A 17,255-nucleotide genomic window follows, 5' to 3' on the forward strand; every position below is an offset into this window, starting at 1 on the left:
CAGGGGCTGGCGCCCTGTTTCATAAAAAAGACCACAAGTGGCCCCGTATAATGAACACTAGTGGAGATGAGGCGTTTATCAGCCTCCATCCCTTCCTTATGTGGAATGCTCGTGTATAAACTAGAAATGTCTAGAATACACATCCACATATTCCCTGTTACATTACAATCTTCCAGAGCCAACTGGTCTTCTTTATGAAACTTTTAGAATTGGTTCTTGTTAGAAATTAATTTTCTTTAATGGAGAGTATTTCTTGCAAAAATGGGAGTGGCTATGTCTCTCCGACATATGCAAACACCTACATGGCGGTGATGGAGAGAGACATATTTTTAACAAGAGTGACACGTGACTGCATTATTTTCTTCTGTAGATATATTGATGATGTCATTTTGTTTTGGGGTGGAACTTTTGATGAGTTCCATTTTCTTAAGGATAACATAAATAAGAGGGATTGCCCCATTAAGTTTACTTTTAATATCAGTTTGGAATGCATCAATTATCTGGACGTCAATATTTCCAAAGTGAACGATAAAATCCATTCCAGTGTGTATACTAAGGAAACTGATAGGAATACTGTCTTGAGAGCTGACAGTTTATATCCAATATCCAACACTAGAGGTTTACTGTTCTCTCAATTCTTGAGAGCAAAAAGGATAACCAGTGATGATACAGTTTTGCAAGACACTCTGGATAATACGACAGACAGATTTTTGTTGCGAAGTTACAAACGTGATGCATTGTTATAAGCCCGTAGAAAAGTAAATGTTATCCCTAGTGTTGCGACACTTAAAAGGTCTGAGAAGAAAGTAGAGAAACTTTCGCTGAATTGGGTACACAAATACAATACTGCCTGTGGGACCATTAGGAAAGTTAGCAAAAATGTATGGCCAGTTGTACAGAATTAATTAAAAAATGTAAAACATACAGAAATAAGACCTTGCTACAAACGTTGCAAAAATATAAAAGACTGGGTTGTACATACAAATGTTACTAAACAACTGCAACATGAAATCGGGACAAGAACCAAACCCAATGGATGTCACAAATGTATAGGATGCTTAACATGTAGCCATATGATCACGGACAGATTTTTCGGTACTTGTGTAGTTTCACGGCAGCAGTTACGTAGTTAGCTTAGCGTCCCTGTCAGAATCAGCGTAATGTTCCCGCAGGCAGCGTAGTCAGCGTCCCTGTCAGAATCAGCGTAGTTTTCCCGCGTCCGCAGCCGTTGGGCTACGCTAACAGCGTAGCTTAAGCTGCCACTGTCAAACTATACAAGTATTCAGTCAGGCGTCCCTGTTAGTATCAGTGTCGTGTTCCTGCAAGTTCGCAGCAAGCCGGAGCTTACGTAGTAGTCAGTCAGCTTTACGCAGTTAGCATTGTCAGTCTGCGCTTATTACATTGTGAGGGAACCATCGACTATTTTAACCTACCTGACATGACAGGTGTGAATGTGTTCCTGAAACACCCCAACTATCCACACCAGCCCGAAGCGTGGCGAGGGGATGCATTACCTGTATGTATGCATTTGCCTGTATGTAACATGGAGCACTGGCAAATGCCTCCTTTATTGTGCATGAGACGAACTTGAGGCCGCACCCCCCTTTGTGCAGGAGACGCACTCGCTATAGAACCCCTAATCCTGTCGGCAAGGTTCCGTACCCAATACTTATTGAGAAGCTCAAGCGTCTGAGATGCTCCTGCTTCTTAGACAGATGGAGCGCCTCTCCGCCGGTGCCCACATGATCCCCTCTCCGCGTGCGTCCACCGGCGCAGAGGGGCCGGCGCTGTGTGAGAGGCGCTCAGTAGACTTACCGATTTTTCTTTCATGAGATGAGACATAATTTAACATGCTCTAGTTCTTCTGTAATATATTTGGTGAAATGTCCTTGCGGACTGAGTTATGTAGGAAAAACCATACATTCCTTTAAGGAGCGTATGGCACTTCATAGAACATCTATACATGCAGCTCTGTCTGGCAAGAATGTGGACCAGCCCATTACAAGACACTTTGTTGAGGCGAAACACAACATGGCCATTTTCGCCACATGATAATCGATCACATCCCAGATGATGGCAGGGGTGGTGATCGACACAACCTATTGCTCAAATGTGAATCCAGATGGATTCAGATTTTGGGTACTGTGAAACTGTGAAACTCAAAGGGTTAAATGACCATCTGAACCTTGGTATTTTTCATTCATAAAAATGTTCCATAGATTATATTTGTTTCACTTTGATCCTATTGCTACATTCAGGAGGTCCTGTGTGCAGTATTATTGTGTAATCAATTTAACTGTAATAACATAATATTTATTACTTGATAACGTATTGCACTGTTGTATTCTTGTCTCAGATGTCAATATATTGTAATGATGCAGATAGGTAATCGTTGCAATACTTCTATTTTAAATGTTTGTACATAGTTGTAGGAATGTTTATCCCGCTGCCGGAGCCAGGTTTTACTTCCCTGAACGCACGATGCAGAAAAAAGTACTTACTGTACTTTACCTATAGCAGAAACAAGAAAAGGTTGTGACAGGGAGGAGAGCCTGGCGTCTACAGCGTGGAGGGGATTATAAGGTCAGTGTTATGTTTGTTTTATTGTTATGTGTCATGCCTGAAGACAGGGAATAAAATAAACCCTAAAACGCATGGTCTCTGACTATTTATTGATTGAAAGATAAAGACTGGGTGAGTGCCGTATGTTCGCTAAATTATATATATATATATATATATATATATATATATATATATATATATATATATATATGTAAAACCCCACTGGCACTAGGTATGCATACCTGCAGTCACTGTGTATAGTGCATCACACTTACTTTCCTCCGGCTGGTCATGGGTAAGGCACAGGTACCAGGGGGTCCCCTGAATAATCAGGAGTTTAATTACAGTTGCATTGTGGGAGTGGACTACAGGTGTCAGTGCAGCGCAGAAAGAATTGGGGTCCAGGCCATCTCATAAAACAGCAACAAACAGTTTATTTTAACATATAGCAGGGACGAAGCAGGGAAAACTTCTGAACACTCTCCTCCAGCACAAAGCATAATGGTTACATCAGGTCACTTATCATTCCATCTCCTCCAGCACATTAATCATTTCGGTTACATCAGTTACATCAAGGCACCTCCTCCAGCACATCACTTAATTGCAGCGGCATAAATATGTCGAACAATAGTACATACCAGGGCATCCTGGGACCAGTAGTGCTACACATCACAGGTTACTGTCTCTCTCATACATAACAAGGACTCTTGTCAATGGGGGGCTACTCAGCATGCCGCGTGGCTTTGACCACTCACCCAGATATGTCCTCTCCTGAGACTCACACCTGGCACTCTTCTAGGGCACCTCTACAGGTGGGTATCACCCTCTCACTGGACTCTGTGTACTGCTGCTCTCACACTGCGATCTCTCTCTCTCTCTGTGTCAGGTGCCTTGCTGGGACTGGCAGCACTCCCCACATGTGCTGTGAGGGTCTGCATTCTCCTCATGTTGCTCTGCAGAAAAGCACCCACATGTGCTGCTGCTCTCTCCATAGAAGGGGTGCAACTCATGACTGCTGTTTCCAAAGCTGGGGACCATGGAAATGACAGTTAGCCATTCCATGGCCCCAGCAATCATCCATGCACCTTCTCCCCTTCACTCCAAACTTGTACTGAATCTGCTACTTTCTAACTACACTTCCTGTCTTCAGTGATCACATGCAGGAGGCTTGCATGTGATCACTGCCTGATCCCCAAACTTCTCCCAATCAGTGCACAGGAAATAGACCTAGCTATGCATGATACAACTAAGTGGTATTAACTCTTGCAGTACCAGGGTATTACATACATATATATATATATATATATATATATATATATATATATATATATATATATATATATATATAAATAAATAAAACAACAGTTCTTTGCCTAAGATAAGCCGGCACTCCATGGGTTTGAGACTAAATTTGTATTCAGGTGCAGATAATATACATGAGGCTCCAAAACCATCAATGTTTCATGGCCACAACGGCCATTTCACCAGGATTGTGGGCTGCATGGAAAAAAGTGCACGTGCAGAGAAAGTGAAAGGTCACTTGATATATCTGATTCAGTGGTTATTAGACTCGGTCCTCAGAACCCAACACAGTTAACCCGGTCAAGGTCAAGGTCACCCGGCTGGTGCACTCATTACTGACTGACACATTTTAAATGATCCACAGGTGGAGCTAATTATTTCACTTGTGATTCTGTGTTGGGTTCTGATGACCGAGATTGAGAACCTGTGATCTAATTGATCTGTAAATATATATTCCAGTTTTTGACTACATGATAATGATCTGCTTCCTACTACACTAATTATCATAAAGATTTTAACCCCTTCAGTGGCAATCCTGAAAATTTTCCGGCCTGTGCCTCAGTGCCCAGTCTGACAAGCCCGAAAAATTCTCGGGATTGCCACTGTTTAGAGCCGGGCAGCACTGCTGAGTTCAATCACTGAACTCAGGCAGCTTCAGAGCTGCGCGGCTCCCTCCCCTCTGCCACGCCTCCTCCTCCCTCCTCCTCCCCCCTCCCCTCCGGCTTTTCTCTCAAAGTCCGGTCCGGGCAGCGGCTGATTGACAGTTCAGCGGCGCTGCCCGGACCCAGGGAGGCAGTGGTGGTTTTTTTTTGTTTTGTTTTTTTAAACCATATATTTCTTTATTGAAGCATGATATACAATAAATGTACAACGTAAATACAATCCCATTGTATAGATCACAATTTGCAGTCGTCACAGATTTGAACATAAAAAGAGTAATCAAGTTATTTACAGACATTTTGCAGCAGTTTCTTTTGTTACAAACAACCAGTACTCTCCCCATAAAAAAACTCACCCAGCGGGGAGCGCTCCCCCCCCCCCCCCCCCCCAAAAAAAAAAAAACACCACTGAAGGGGTTAATGGCTGGAAATGGGGTGCCTGAAAAAATGTGAGCACAAAATGTTATTGGAAATGTCAGATAGTTACTTGTGATGAGATTCCAGTGGAAGCAGTACTGCAATACTTTAACCATATTTTTATTACTATACCCACAGATACATGAGAGGGCCCGTTTCACCTTGTGCTATTTGCACAGGGTGAATTGTTGTATATACTGGAACTGCTGGCATTGCAATGCCTGCACTTACAGTATGTAATTGGAGTAAAATTACATCCATCAATGCATGTTGCCAGGTTAAGTAACATGGTTCATCTCAATTATAAGAGAACACTTATTTTATACTTATGAGTATATCTTGAAAGGGGATGCGGTCAATATGCCGGCGGTCGGAATCCCAACTAATTCAGGATCGCTCATTGTGATCTGAATTGGACCCCAGCCTTGTTGGTTGGAGTTTGCACATGCCCATTCCTGCACATATGCAAACCTCGGCAGAAAACGGGTTCGGCGAAAACACTTGCCAGGCCAGTCACTGCGGGGAGGAAGGGCCAAGGGCGAGCGTTTTATGGGCGTCACTATAAATGCGCTGGGCATTCCACTGGGAATGCTGGTGGGTCGATGTCTGCTCTAGGGCAGGCAGCTGACGTCGCATGATATCAATGCCTGCCCCCTCTCCGGCGGAGTCCAATGGAAATAAAAGTCCGTTTAGAATTATTAATCATTTAATCATTCATTGGTTGATGACCATTGATTTTTCTCCCCTTGCATGGTACCTGGATTCGGTGGCGAAGCGTGGCGGGAGGGTAGGGGAGCAGTTGCTTGGCCGGGTGGTCGTCGGTGTTTAGTAAGCCAACCGCTGATTAGTGAGCCAACCTGAATTAGACCCTAAGTCAAAGAAAGCAAAACCGTCCAATTCACATTTTTATTTTGTTCATCAAAATATGAGCTCATACATACATATGTACCTACTTTCTGGCTGCCCTTTCCGGGAGAGGGCAGCCAGCTTAGGGTGGGGCGGGCCAGCAGGAGTGAAAAGAGGTGGGGTGGGGGCAGATCCACATGAGTGGCTACTTGTTTGGGGGCATGGCTGGAGCGGTCATGACGTTATAACCTCGTCCCCGATGTGCAATATGGTTTTTAAGGCATTGCACTGCGGTGGGCGGGGCTAAAATGGCGCAATTCATGTAATTTGACCTCCGCCCCCACCCCCCCCCCCCCCTCCCGCAGAGGGGGGGATCGCAGGAGCCGGGCAGCTTTCCAGGAGGGTTGCCCTCACAGGGGGCCGGGAGGTGGACACGATTTCCGGGACCCTCCCGTCCGATCCGGTTCATACAGTATTTACACTGGATATTCACATAGGGAAAATAGCGCTGTACATTTTGAATACATAAAAACAGTGTGATAGTTGCTCAGGCAGATTAAAAAATTTGCTGATTTTTTTACACTGTTTGCCATCACTTATGCAAACTGCAATCCATACTCATGCACAATCAACATTTTAAATAACCATATGGTCACTCAGCATGGCAGTAAGAAGTTGGAGCTGTTTTTACTGCGAACTTGATCGCAGCCAGAAGTTATGACATGTTACGAGAAGGTTGCAACATCCATTATATATTATTATAATATGATTAATGTGTTTCTGTTGAATATGGGCAGCATGGATGGTGTAATGGTTAGCACTGAGGTCTAGGATTCAATTCCTGTCATTACCCTAATGTGTGGACTTTGCATATTCTGACCATTCCTGTGTGGGGTTGGTGTCAGCCACTGGTAGGTTAATTGGCTTCTAACTACAATTAACCCTACTGCGTACCAGGGACGGACTGTGATCAAAATCCAGCCTGGGAAATTTCTTGAAGCAGCCCTCTTGGATGTGGGGTCTTTTTAGGGAATAGGATCTGTTTAAATTACAGGATTCTGAGTTGGACAGTTGTAGCTGTTTTTGTGTCTTTTCCTGCAGCTGTGTATGTTACTTTATGCTAATTCCACTACACTGCCCTTCCCTAGTCTCATACAGTAGGTGGATGGGGAATGTCAACTGGAAACATTTTCAAAAAGTGGTTTCCTTACTCACCCATATCGCCAGCCCGACACCTTCTACTCCCTAATACACCCACACCAGCATGCCACTCTCTACCCTCTAACATACCCACACCTCCAGTCTGTCAGCCTCTACCGGCCACAGGTGTCGCGCGGGCACGTTGGTCCACCAGAAAAATCCACCCCATGAACCAGTAGTGACAATTTTCCCTGGTGTAAACATTTATTGTAAGCTCCACTGCGTCAGGGGCAGCTGAATATTGACAAATATTATCTGTAAGACTCTGCAAAATATTTTTGCCTTATATAAATAACTTAATATATAAATATATCAGCTAACTTGCATAGCATTTTACTTAATTGCAATGTAGAAAGTACAGTGCTTTGTTGTATTAAACTTGTATAATTTATCAGTGACACAAAGAATGCATCTGACGCTCTAGAATTTTAAATTGTACCATATGCCCTCTATAATTTGGAATGTACTCCTGGAATGAATGGCTATTAAGAGTTTATAGAAGGAATTTAGTCAAAAACATAGTTTTATTTGAATATTCTTTTGATTTATTCAGAAAAGTCAACACGCTTATAGGCGGTGGCAGCACCGTGCTGCCGCTGGCTGCGATGGTGGCACCCTTCACTACTACCATCGTTCTTCCGGGTCCTGGTCGCTGCTGCTCCTCAGGTCCATGCAGCTGCTGCGGTCCCAGCGCCTATACAAAGAAAACAGGCGGTAGGACTAGCGCATGCCCAGTATCGACCTTGTACTGTGCATATGACCAACTTCTATGGTCTGCTTCAGGTCCCGGCACTTGTACAATACAGATGCCAGGCACTGGGACCGGCAGGAATCCCCAAAGCTAAAACTCTAAGGGCGTGTCTGCACACTGCTGGCGAGCACCAGCAATACGGGAGTCCAAGACGAGGAGAGTGGAGGGGACATCAGCACCATGACCGGGACGGGTAAGTTGCGGGACTGCCGAGCTGGGACATAGGGCAAATATTCATATCAGGGCTATTTAACAATATCTCCTGCAATCACAAACATAAATACACACACACTCCACAAAGTTTTGAGTAAAAATAATAAAAATTATACAAATTTTATGTGAATAGAACAAAGATGATATTTATCAGTTCTAAATATTATCTTTGTATTAGTCTAATCCTTTTTCAGTCAAAATTCTGGACTATACTGGAGAATGGCAGGTGATACCCTGCCTCCCCAGTTTGCACACCACTGTCTCCTGCAGTAACCAAACAATACTGTTGCACACATTATTTTAATTGGGAACAGTAAACTGCAGTAATTTTGCCTTGGCATTTGGCAATCTTCAATTGGTATTAGCCATTGTAGCCCACAAACACTAGCAAAAGTATTCCTAAAAGTCGTGCAATAGGGTAACCAGCGCAATTTGTGGTTGCCCATAACGCACATAAGTGGTTTTCCATAAATAGGCCAGAAAAAGTTACTGCTTATGGCTGCAATGATTAGTAGTGAAACATTTCAGGCCTAAAATGCTAAAGGTTTTTAAAATAGAATAAGGTTCAATCCATTGAACTGTTTATGCAGTGAGTATCATATTAGTCATTTTTCACTTTATACTTATTTCTATGTAATGGTTATCTCGCACATCGTATCCTAGGTAGTTCACGCAAGATGGCTGCCTTTTCTGGTTCTCTTGTGTAAAACTTGCCTAGTATTATTTATGTCTCCCCCGTTGTATGCCATCTCTTCCAGGCATTGCCTATTCAGGCCAGTGTAATCCCTTGTACAGTATTGCACTTTAAATGGCTGGCTAACCTAGATCCTTCATGAGTAAAATCAATAATCCTTGGAATTGATTATATAATATGGTTGCATTACCTAGATCCTTCATGAGTAGGATGACTTACACTTGGAACTGATTCCCCAAAATGAGTACACACCTTTGCATCACGTTCAAGGCTTTTGTCAGCCGGCTGCCCCCCCTCCCCCCCCCTGCATGCCACGATCCCCCCACAACTGCAAATACATAATTATCCATTTGCAGCCTTGGGTGCGGGGAATAAATAATTTGATGGTCAGCGCTCGCAGAACACCTCTATGTGTGCAAAGTAGGAGGAGAGCTGACATCAGCTGCCTACCCCTGCACCCTCTTCATTGAGCAATTACCATGGGAACGCCAATGAAACCCTGGGCGTTTTCATGGACTGCACCCCCACTACCACCCCACGCCTCCTGCCCACACTGCTAGGTGTGAGCAGGATGGCGAACATGTAGTTCGCCTTGCCCACTCCCACCCTGCATCTGCACATGCTCAAAAATGGGCCTGCGCATGCACAGATGCAAAACATCGCTCCTCCATGCATACTCGTGGGGAACCGATCAAATTTGAATAACCACCAATGTCTGGATAGTTAAAATCCCCCAAGATTAGTACTTGCCACTGTTCTGCTGATTTTTGTATTTGTTTTAAAAGAAGGGCTTTATTACTTTCTTTAATGTTAGGTGGTTTAGAATATATCCCTATTATTAATTTGTTTTGTCTTTTGTTATTTCCAACTTTATCTGCCCACACGGCCTCTGTATTATCCCCAATTATCCTTGGGCCCAATTCCTTTAAGCATGGATTTAGGTATGATTTTACATAAAGTTACACTCACTGAAAAGGGTTGACAAAGTGTGTCAATTATATCATAGTGGTACCGTGTGATCAGAGTTTCTAGTTCCCCAATGTTGCCTGACATGCTTTTTGCTTTGGCCAACAAACATTTCAATGTATTATGTCCCTTTTCTCCTATCAAGGTTTTCTTATGTTCTTTATGTTTTAGTGATTTCTAGTTTTTCTCCAACCCCCACTTTCCACCCTTCATTATCTTGCTTACCCAGTCCTCACTATTCCATCTTTGTAGACCATAGTTTCTATCTGTATCCCCCCCACTTTGTCTAGTTTAAAGACTACTCCAACCTTATACCGTGCTCTCTAGCACGGTAGCCCCATTACCATTCAGGTGCAATCCATCACTGCTGTATAGATGGCCCCTGTCTGAGAACTCCGACCAGTGCTCTAGAAACCCAAACCCCTGCTGCCTACACTTTTCCATTAGCATTTATCTCTCTAAGTTCCCTCTGTCTCCCTGGTCTAACGCGTGGTACAGGTAATATTTCTGAGAAAATGAACTTGGATATCCTTGCCTTTAGATCAGGGATGGGGAACCTTCGGCCATCCAGCTGTTGTTGAACTACATATCTCAGCATTCCTTGCAACAGTTTTAGCAGGGCCAAATAGCAAAACTGTAGCAGAGCATGCTGGGATGTGTAGTTCAACAACAGCTGGAGGGACGAAAGTTCCCCATCACTGCTTTAGATTATGATTTTAAAGGACAACCCACCTACCTCTAACTCGGTCATTTGTGCCAACATGCACCATGATCGCTGGGTCTTTCCTAGCCCCACCCAGAAATCTGTCCACCTGGTTCATGTAGTGCCATACCCGAGCACCCAGAAGACAACAGACTGCATGGCGATCACAGTCCTGGTAGCAGATTGCCCAGTCTTTTTTACGGATGATAGAATGCCCTACCACCACAATCTGCTTTGGTGCCTCAGATTTCCTGTCCGTCACTAAGCCTGATGTGCCAGGCCTATGGTTTCTAGAAAAATTGGTCACATCCGGCACCTCCAGTTCTGAAATAGCATCTTCAGTAGCCTTATCCTAGAAAATCTACTGGGATTAGTTCAATGAGCACTGGCCTGCCTCTTCCTCACCCCTACTACACCTTCTGACTGTGACCCAGCTAGCTGGTTCTCCCACCTCATCTATCGCTAATACCAAGATTCCTCTGTGAGGCAAAAGCTTTCTTCCAATTTGGCAATGTACCTTAGTCTGCCTTAGAACAGAGATCTGGGCTTCCAAGGCAACCATCCATATGCATTTCACACAGATGTATTCACCCTGGATCTTCTGATCCAAGTGCGCATACAACTGTCAAGATACGCACTGAGTGAGATTGCGGAACCTGCTTATGGTCATTCTATGGTGGAACCTCTAAACCCAATCTATTTAGATACTAAAGGGAAAGTATAACTACCACAGATACTACAAAGGTACAACTGTATATACTATAGTATACTATGGGGACACTATTTGTATACTATAATTACTGAAGGAGTCTATAGGAATCTATATAGAACCCCTCTGGTTAATATAATTACTGGAGGGAACCTGAAGAGAAACCTACATGAGTACCTATACTCCTATACAGATGCCAGTGACAAATAAATTCATGAATTAATTAAAATAAATAAAATACAATAAATCAGCAATCAACTACCACAGTCCCCAGCAACCCTGCACTCCCAGCTCAAACGGTAACCCCAAATCACAAACGAATACAAAAAGAGAGAAGAACAATTTATATCACTACAATGCTGATACCCCTGTACTTCAGGGTTTTTTACTTGCTTCTCCCAGCATCAATGGTTGAATGAGCCTCGATACAGCTGCCAGCAGCTCTCTGCTGCCCTCAGCTTCCTCTCCTCTTCTTCCTCCTCCTCAGTTTTCCAACACTCAATCCTCATTCTGCTCCTTGGTCACAGTTCCCCTCTGCCCTTCCCCTCCTCGCCTGGTGCCACCGACTCACTCTTTGCTCCCCACCTGGCACCTGCTTGCGCATGGCACCCAGCACTCGCTCGCTCCTGACATCCGGCACCTGCTCGCTCCATGCCTGGCTCTCTAATTGGACACAGTGCTTCCAAATGGTTCCGAAAACCATACATTCCAGAAAGTGATTTTTTTTTTGGGGGGGGGTTTAAAAGCACTACTGGGGACACCTGTAACAGCACTACTGAGGACATGATATGTAACTGGCACTACTGGGGACATGATATGTAACAGCAATACTGACAGTGGCGTAGCTACAGGGGTCGCAGCGGTCGCAACTGCCCCGCCACTGTCCGGCCGTCCTGACAGAGAATATGTAACATAAGTGACTGTACAGGATCCACGCTAGGTCACTCACTCACCGTCTGCATCAGTGATGTCACAGCTTAGCCACGTCATGTCCCGCCTCTTGTACTGTGATTGGCTTCTGCCATCTCCCTGCTTCCTACACTGCAGCTGTGAGCAAGGGGAGGCTGCAGGAAGCGGAGACGTCACAGCCCGGCCTCTGTCTGTGTCTCCGGCGGGGGCACATCCATTCTCTGTACAACGTCACCAGGGGGAACCCGCAGGCAGCAGGTAAGGGGGCTGGAAGCTCCCGCTGTGTACCGCTATCAGGAGGCTTCTGTAGTACTCATTCCCTGTGAAAGGCGAATCGGAGTAACTGGTGGAGGCTGAGCACGCAGTCACCTAATTTTTCCTAATGCATTTAGTTTGGAACATTAGTTTTCATTTGTTTTATTTTTTAATATCCCTATGTCTGACATGTTTTAAATGAATGTCAGAGGTATAAGGAGCAGTGTTGTAGCTAAGGTTCTAATAAAATATAAAAAAGGAGTGATGCTTACTTGGGGTAAATGTACTAAGCCATGGAGAGTTAAAGTACCAGCCAATCTAGGGGCTGCATTTATCAAATACTGGGGCAGATCGTTATGGGGGAGAAGGGGTATCAGCGCACGTTATGTGCACTAATACCACTTCTCCCCAATGTATGATGGAGCCAGCATGCGGTAAAGGACGTGTCCCTGTCCATATCAGCACTGCTATCCAAATGATAGCAGGCTAAATGTATGAACGGCGCAGTCCAGCCGGCCAGGGGACAGGAGACAGCGCATCAGTGTAAACTGATGCGCTATCTCCAGGAGGGGACATCGCCGTAGGGGGGGGAGTAAGCGGTCCCCCGCTTCGGCAGACAAGATGTTAATACATCTGGTCAATGTCCCTTCCCTTACCACTCCTAACAACAAACATTCTTACTGCTCCTAGGTCTGCCACCATCTGAGCTTCCAGTAACCTGGGCCTCTCCAGTTTTATCATCTTTGTTCTTTTAATATTTTATTTAAATAAACTGCTATCCTATGTTTAAATGTTAGTTCTATTATTAACATAATATACTTGATGTATTAAAATATAAACAGACCGAGATTTTTGTTGTATGTAGGGGGGCCCCAAGCTGACCTTTCGCACCAGGGCCCATGAACCCTTAGCTACGCCCCTGAATACTGAGGACATGATATGTAACTGGCACTACTGGGGACATCTGTAACAGCAATACTGAGGACATGATATGTAACTGGCACTACTGAGGACATCTGTAACAGCACTACTGAGGACATGATATGTAACTGGCAATACTGGGGACATCTGTAACAGCACTACTGAGGACATGATATGTAACTGGCACTACTGGGGACATGATATGTAACAGCACTACTGAGGACATGATATGTAACTGGCACTACTGGGGACATGATATGTAACTGGCACTACTGAGGACATGATATGTAACTGGCACTACTGAGGACATGATATGTAACTGGCAATACTGGGGACATGATATGTAACAGCACTACTGAGGACATGATATGTAACTGGCACTACTGGGGACATGATATGTAACTGGCACTACTGGGGACATGATATGTAACAGCACTACTGAGGACATGATATGTAACTGGCAATACTGGGGACATGATATGTAACAGCACTACTGAGGACATGATATGTAACTGGCACTACTGGGGACATGATATGTAACTGGCACTACTGGGGACATGATCTGTAACAGCACTACTGAGGACATGATATGTAACTGGCAATACTGGGGACATGATATGTAACAGCACTACTGAGGACATGATATGTAACTGGCACTACTGGGGACATGATATGTAACTGGCACTACTGGGGACATGATATGTAACTGGCACTACTGGGGACATGATATGTAACAGCACTACTGAGGACATGATATGTAACTGGCACTACTGGGGACATGATATGTAATAGCAATACTGAGGGCATGATATGTAACTGGCACTACTGGGGACATCTGTAACAGCAATACTGAGGACATGATATGTAACTGGCACTACTGGGGACATGATATGTAACAGCAATACTGAGGACATGATATGAAACTGGCACTACTGGGGACATCTGTAACAGCAATACTGAGGACATGATATGTAACTGGCACTACTGAGGACATCTGTAACAGCACTACTGAGGACATGATATGTAACTGGCACTACTGGGGACATGATATGTAACAGCACTACTGAGGACATGATATGTAACTGGCACTACTGGGGACATGATATGTAACTGGCACTAAGTATGTGCAAGAAAATGATTGCTTGGCATTGAAAGTCAGTACCTGATAAAGTTCACAAACTTTGTTTCATGTTTTGAAACCTTGTTTTATGTACAAATAAAATATATTTATTTGTATTTCATGTGTTTGATGTTGTTATACAACATAAGTTCAAGATACCTTAAGAATCATTGAAATGTAAATGTAAAAAAATATTCTGAATTACTGAATAATTCATTATCCCAAATTCTTCTGGTCCCAGGCATTTTGGATAAGGGATACTCAACCTGTATAACTTTCAATGTTGCATGCTGACGAGTGCTTCCCACACCATGGCTAGATTGTTTATACAATTTGGCCTGTATCAAGTGCCTACTATTACTGTCAGGGTAACTTTGCTATGTTGTTATCTTTTCAATGCTTAGGGGGTGTCACAGAGTGAGTTAGAACACAAGATCAGATCTGCTGCCAACCTGGAAGAGCTCCTTCGCATAACTCACCCCCGAGAACTGAAGCTGTGGAGGTGTCGCTCAAAGCTCAAATCCTATATCAGCACAGACACCAGATCTGGGCCTCATAGATCAACCAGATTTGCTGCAGCATTCTATGACATCGAAATACTAAAAGGTACATTATAAAGAGCAATTCAAAACATAATAGGGGGGAAATTTACTAAGATGTGTATTCTACTTCACATGTGGTGTTGCTATGGGCAACCAATCAGAATCTACTTCTTATTTATTAAGCACTTTCTAGAAGACAGGATCTGATTGGTTGCCCAAAGCAACATCACATGTGAAGTAGAATACACATCTTAGTAAATTTCCCCCAATAGACTTATTTATTTGTAAAACTTGACATTTGCATTAATTGTTATCGATCAGCTAGGAAGTGATATGCATATGAGTATATTTATAATTAGTGCACTTATTAATTTGGTAACCTTATCTATGCTACAAGTCAATTACTCATCCTACAATACCAATAGTAATCTATTCTGTTACATACTAGCTAATAGTTTTTCTGACAAAATGCAACTATAATTCCAAATACCAGCAACAATTCTCACATGTACTGTATCTTACATGACCCACATGTAGCCTTACAAAATACAAACCAGATCTACAGTACCTTTACAGTGAAACTCCTTAAAGGTAACTTCAGACATGTCATTTTTTTTTTTTACTTTTTATTAAAGCAAATAAAAAAAAAATACACACACGTTTTCTTTATTTAAAATTGTCTTCAACCAATCCACTTGAAATATATTATGTCATTTCCCTTTAACAAAGAGTGAGGGAAGGTAGATTAGGAAGGATCCATGACGGCAAAACAGTTTTTTGAGCTGCTTCGCTATTTTTTATTTATTCATTGACAGTTTCTTATGTAGCGCACACATATTCCGCAGCGCTTTACAGAGAATATTTGAACATTCACCCCAGTCCCTGCCCCAGTGGAGCTTACAGTCTACCACATGTACACACACACACACATTCAACCTAGGGTCAATTTTTTGTTGGAAGCTAATTAACCTACCAATATATTTTTGGATTGTGGGAGGAAACCGGAGTACCCGGAGTAAAACTATGTAAGCATAAGGAGAATATACAAACTCAGCACAGTTAGGGCCATGGTGGGTATTGAACCCATGACCTCAGCAGTAGTACTAACCTTTACACCACCGGTGCTGCCCATGGCTAAGAGCAACCTCTTGGTGACCCTTTGGTTGCTTGGAGTTATCTCAAAAATTGTCCAGTCTGCAGTAAAAGGCAGTACATTTACGAAATACTCAATTGCCTAATTCCTAACCTGTATCCAAAAATGTATTGAATTTGTGCAGGTGGTAGTAGACAGCACATGTTTAAGTTAAGTAAACATTCAGTAAGTTTTGTGAAGTTGGATAACCACTGCTGCATTCAGTGCATCCGGAAAGTATTTACAGCGCTTCACCTTTTCTACATTTTGTTATACAGTATTTCAGCCTTATTCCAAAATGCAATAAATGCATTTTTCCCCCTCAATATTCTACACACAATACCCCATGATGAAATGTGAAAAAAAAGTTTTTGGGAGATTTTTGCATATTTATTAAAAATAAAAAGCTAAGAAACTACATGTACGTAAGTATTCATAGTCTTTGCCATGAAGCTCAGGTGCATCCTTTTTCCACTGATCATCCTTGATGTTCCTTCAGCTTAATTGGAGTCCACCTATGGTAAATTCAGTTAATTGGACATCATTTGAAAAGGCACACACGAGACAGTGCATGTCAGCACACAAACCAAGCATGAAGTCCAAAGAATTGCCTGTAGCACTCCGAGAAAGGATTGTCTTGTGGCCCAAATCTGGGAAATGGTACAGAAAAATATCTGCTGCTTTGACGGTCCCAATGAGCCTGTCTCTCCTGATTGCTCAGTTTAGATGGCCGGACAGCTCTAGGAAGAGTCCTGGTGGTTCTTCCATTTACGGATGATAGAGTGGCCTCTATCATCCGTAAATGGAAGAACCACCAGGACTCTTCCTAGAGCTGTCCGGCCATCTAAACTGAGCAATCAGGAGAGACAGGCCCTAGTCATGGTGGTGACCAAAAACCTGATGATCACTCTGTCAGAGCTACAGCATTTTTCTGTGAGAGAGGAGAACCTTCCAGAAGGACAACCATCTCTGCAGCAATCCACCAATCAGTCCTGTATGGCAGAGTGGCCCGATGGAAGCTGCTCCTTAGTAAAAAGCACATGGCAGCCCACCTGGAGTTTGCCAAAATGCACCTGAAGGACTGTCAGAGCATGAAAAAAAAATTCTCTGTTCTAATGAGACAAAGAATGAACTCATTGGCATGAATGCCAGGCATCATGTTTGGAGGAAACCAGGCACCATTCATCACCAGGCCAATACCATCCCTATAGTGAAGCATGGTGGTGGTGGCAGCATCATGCTGTGGGAATGTTTTTTTTCAGTGGCAGGAACTGGGAGACTAGTCAGGATAGAGGGAAAGATGAATGCAGCAATGGAGACAGCCTGGATGACGGTTAATTTTTCAGCAAGCAAA

At 43.4% G+C, this 17,255-nt stretch overlaps 1 protein-coding gene across 1 annotated transcript in view; it reads left to right on the plus strand.

Annotated features, from left to right (window-relative positions):
• Window positions 1-17,255, plus strand: part of VEGFD (vascular endothelial growth factor D) — a 67,957-nt gene that overhangs the window by 18,569 nt on the left and 32,133 nt on the right. Inside the window, exon 2 of the mRNA XM_083172441.1 lies at window positions 14,632-14,833. Coding sequence (XP_083028567.1) covers window positions 14,632-14,833 — 202 coding nt within the window. The remainder of the gene's footprint in view (window positions 1-14,631; window positions 14,834-17,255) is intronic.

The sequence above is a fragment of the Crinia signifera genome, chromosome 2 (assembly GCF_055691185.1).
Source record: "Crinia signifera chromosome 2, ASM5569118v1, whole genome shotgun sequence".
Lineage (NCBI taxonomy): Eukaryota > Metazoa > Chordata > Amphibia > Anura > Myobatrachidae > Crinia > Crinia signifera.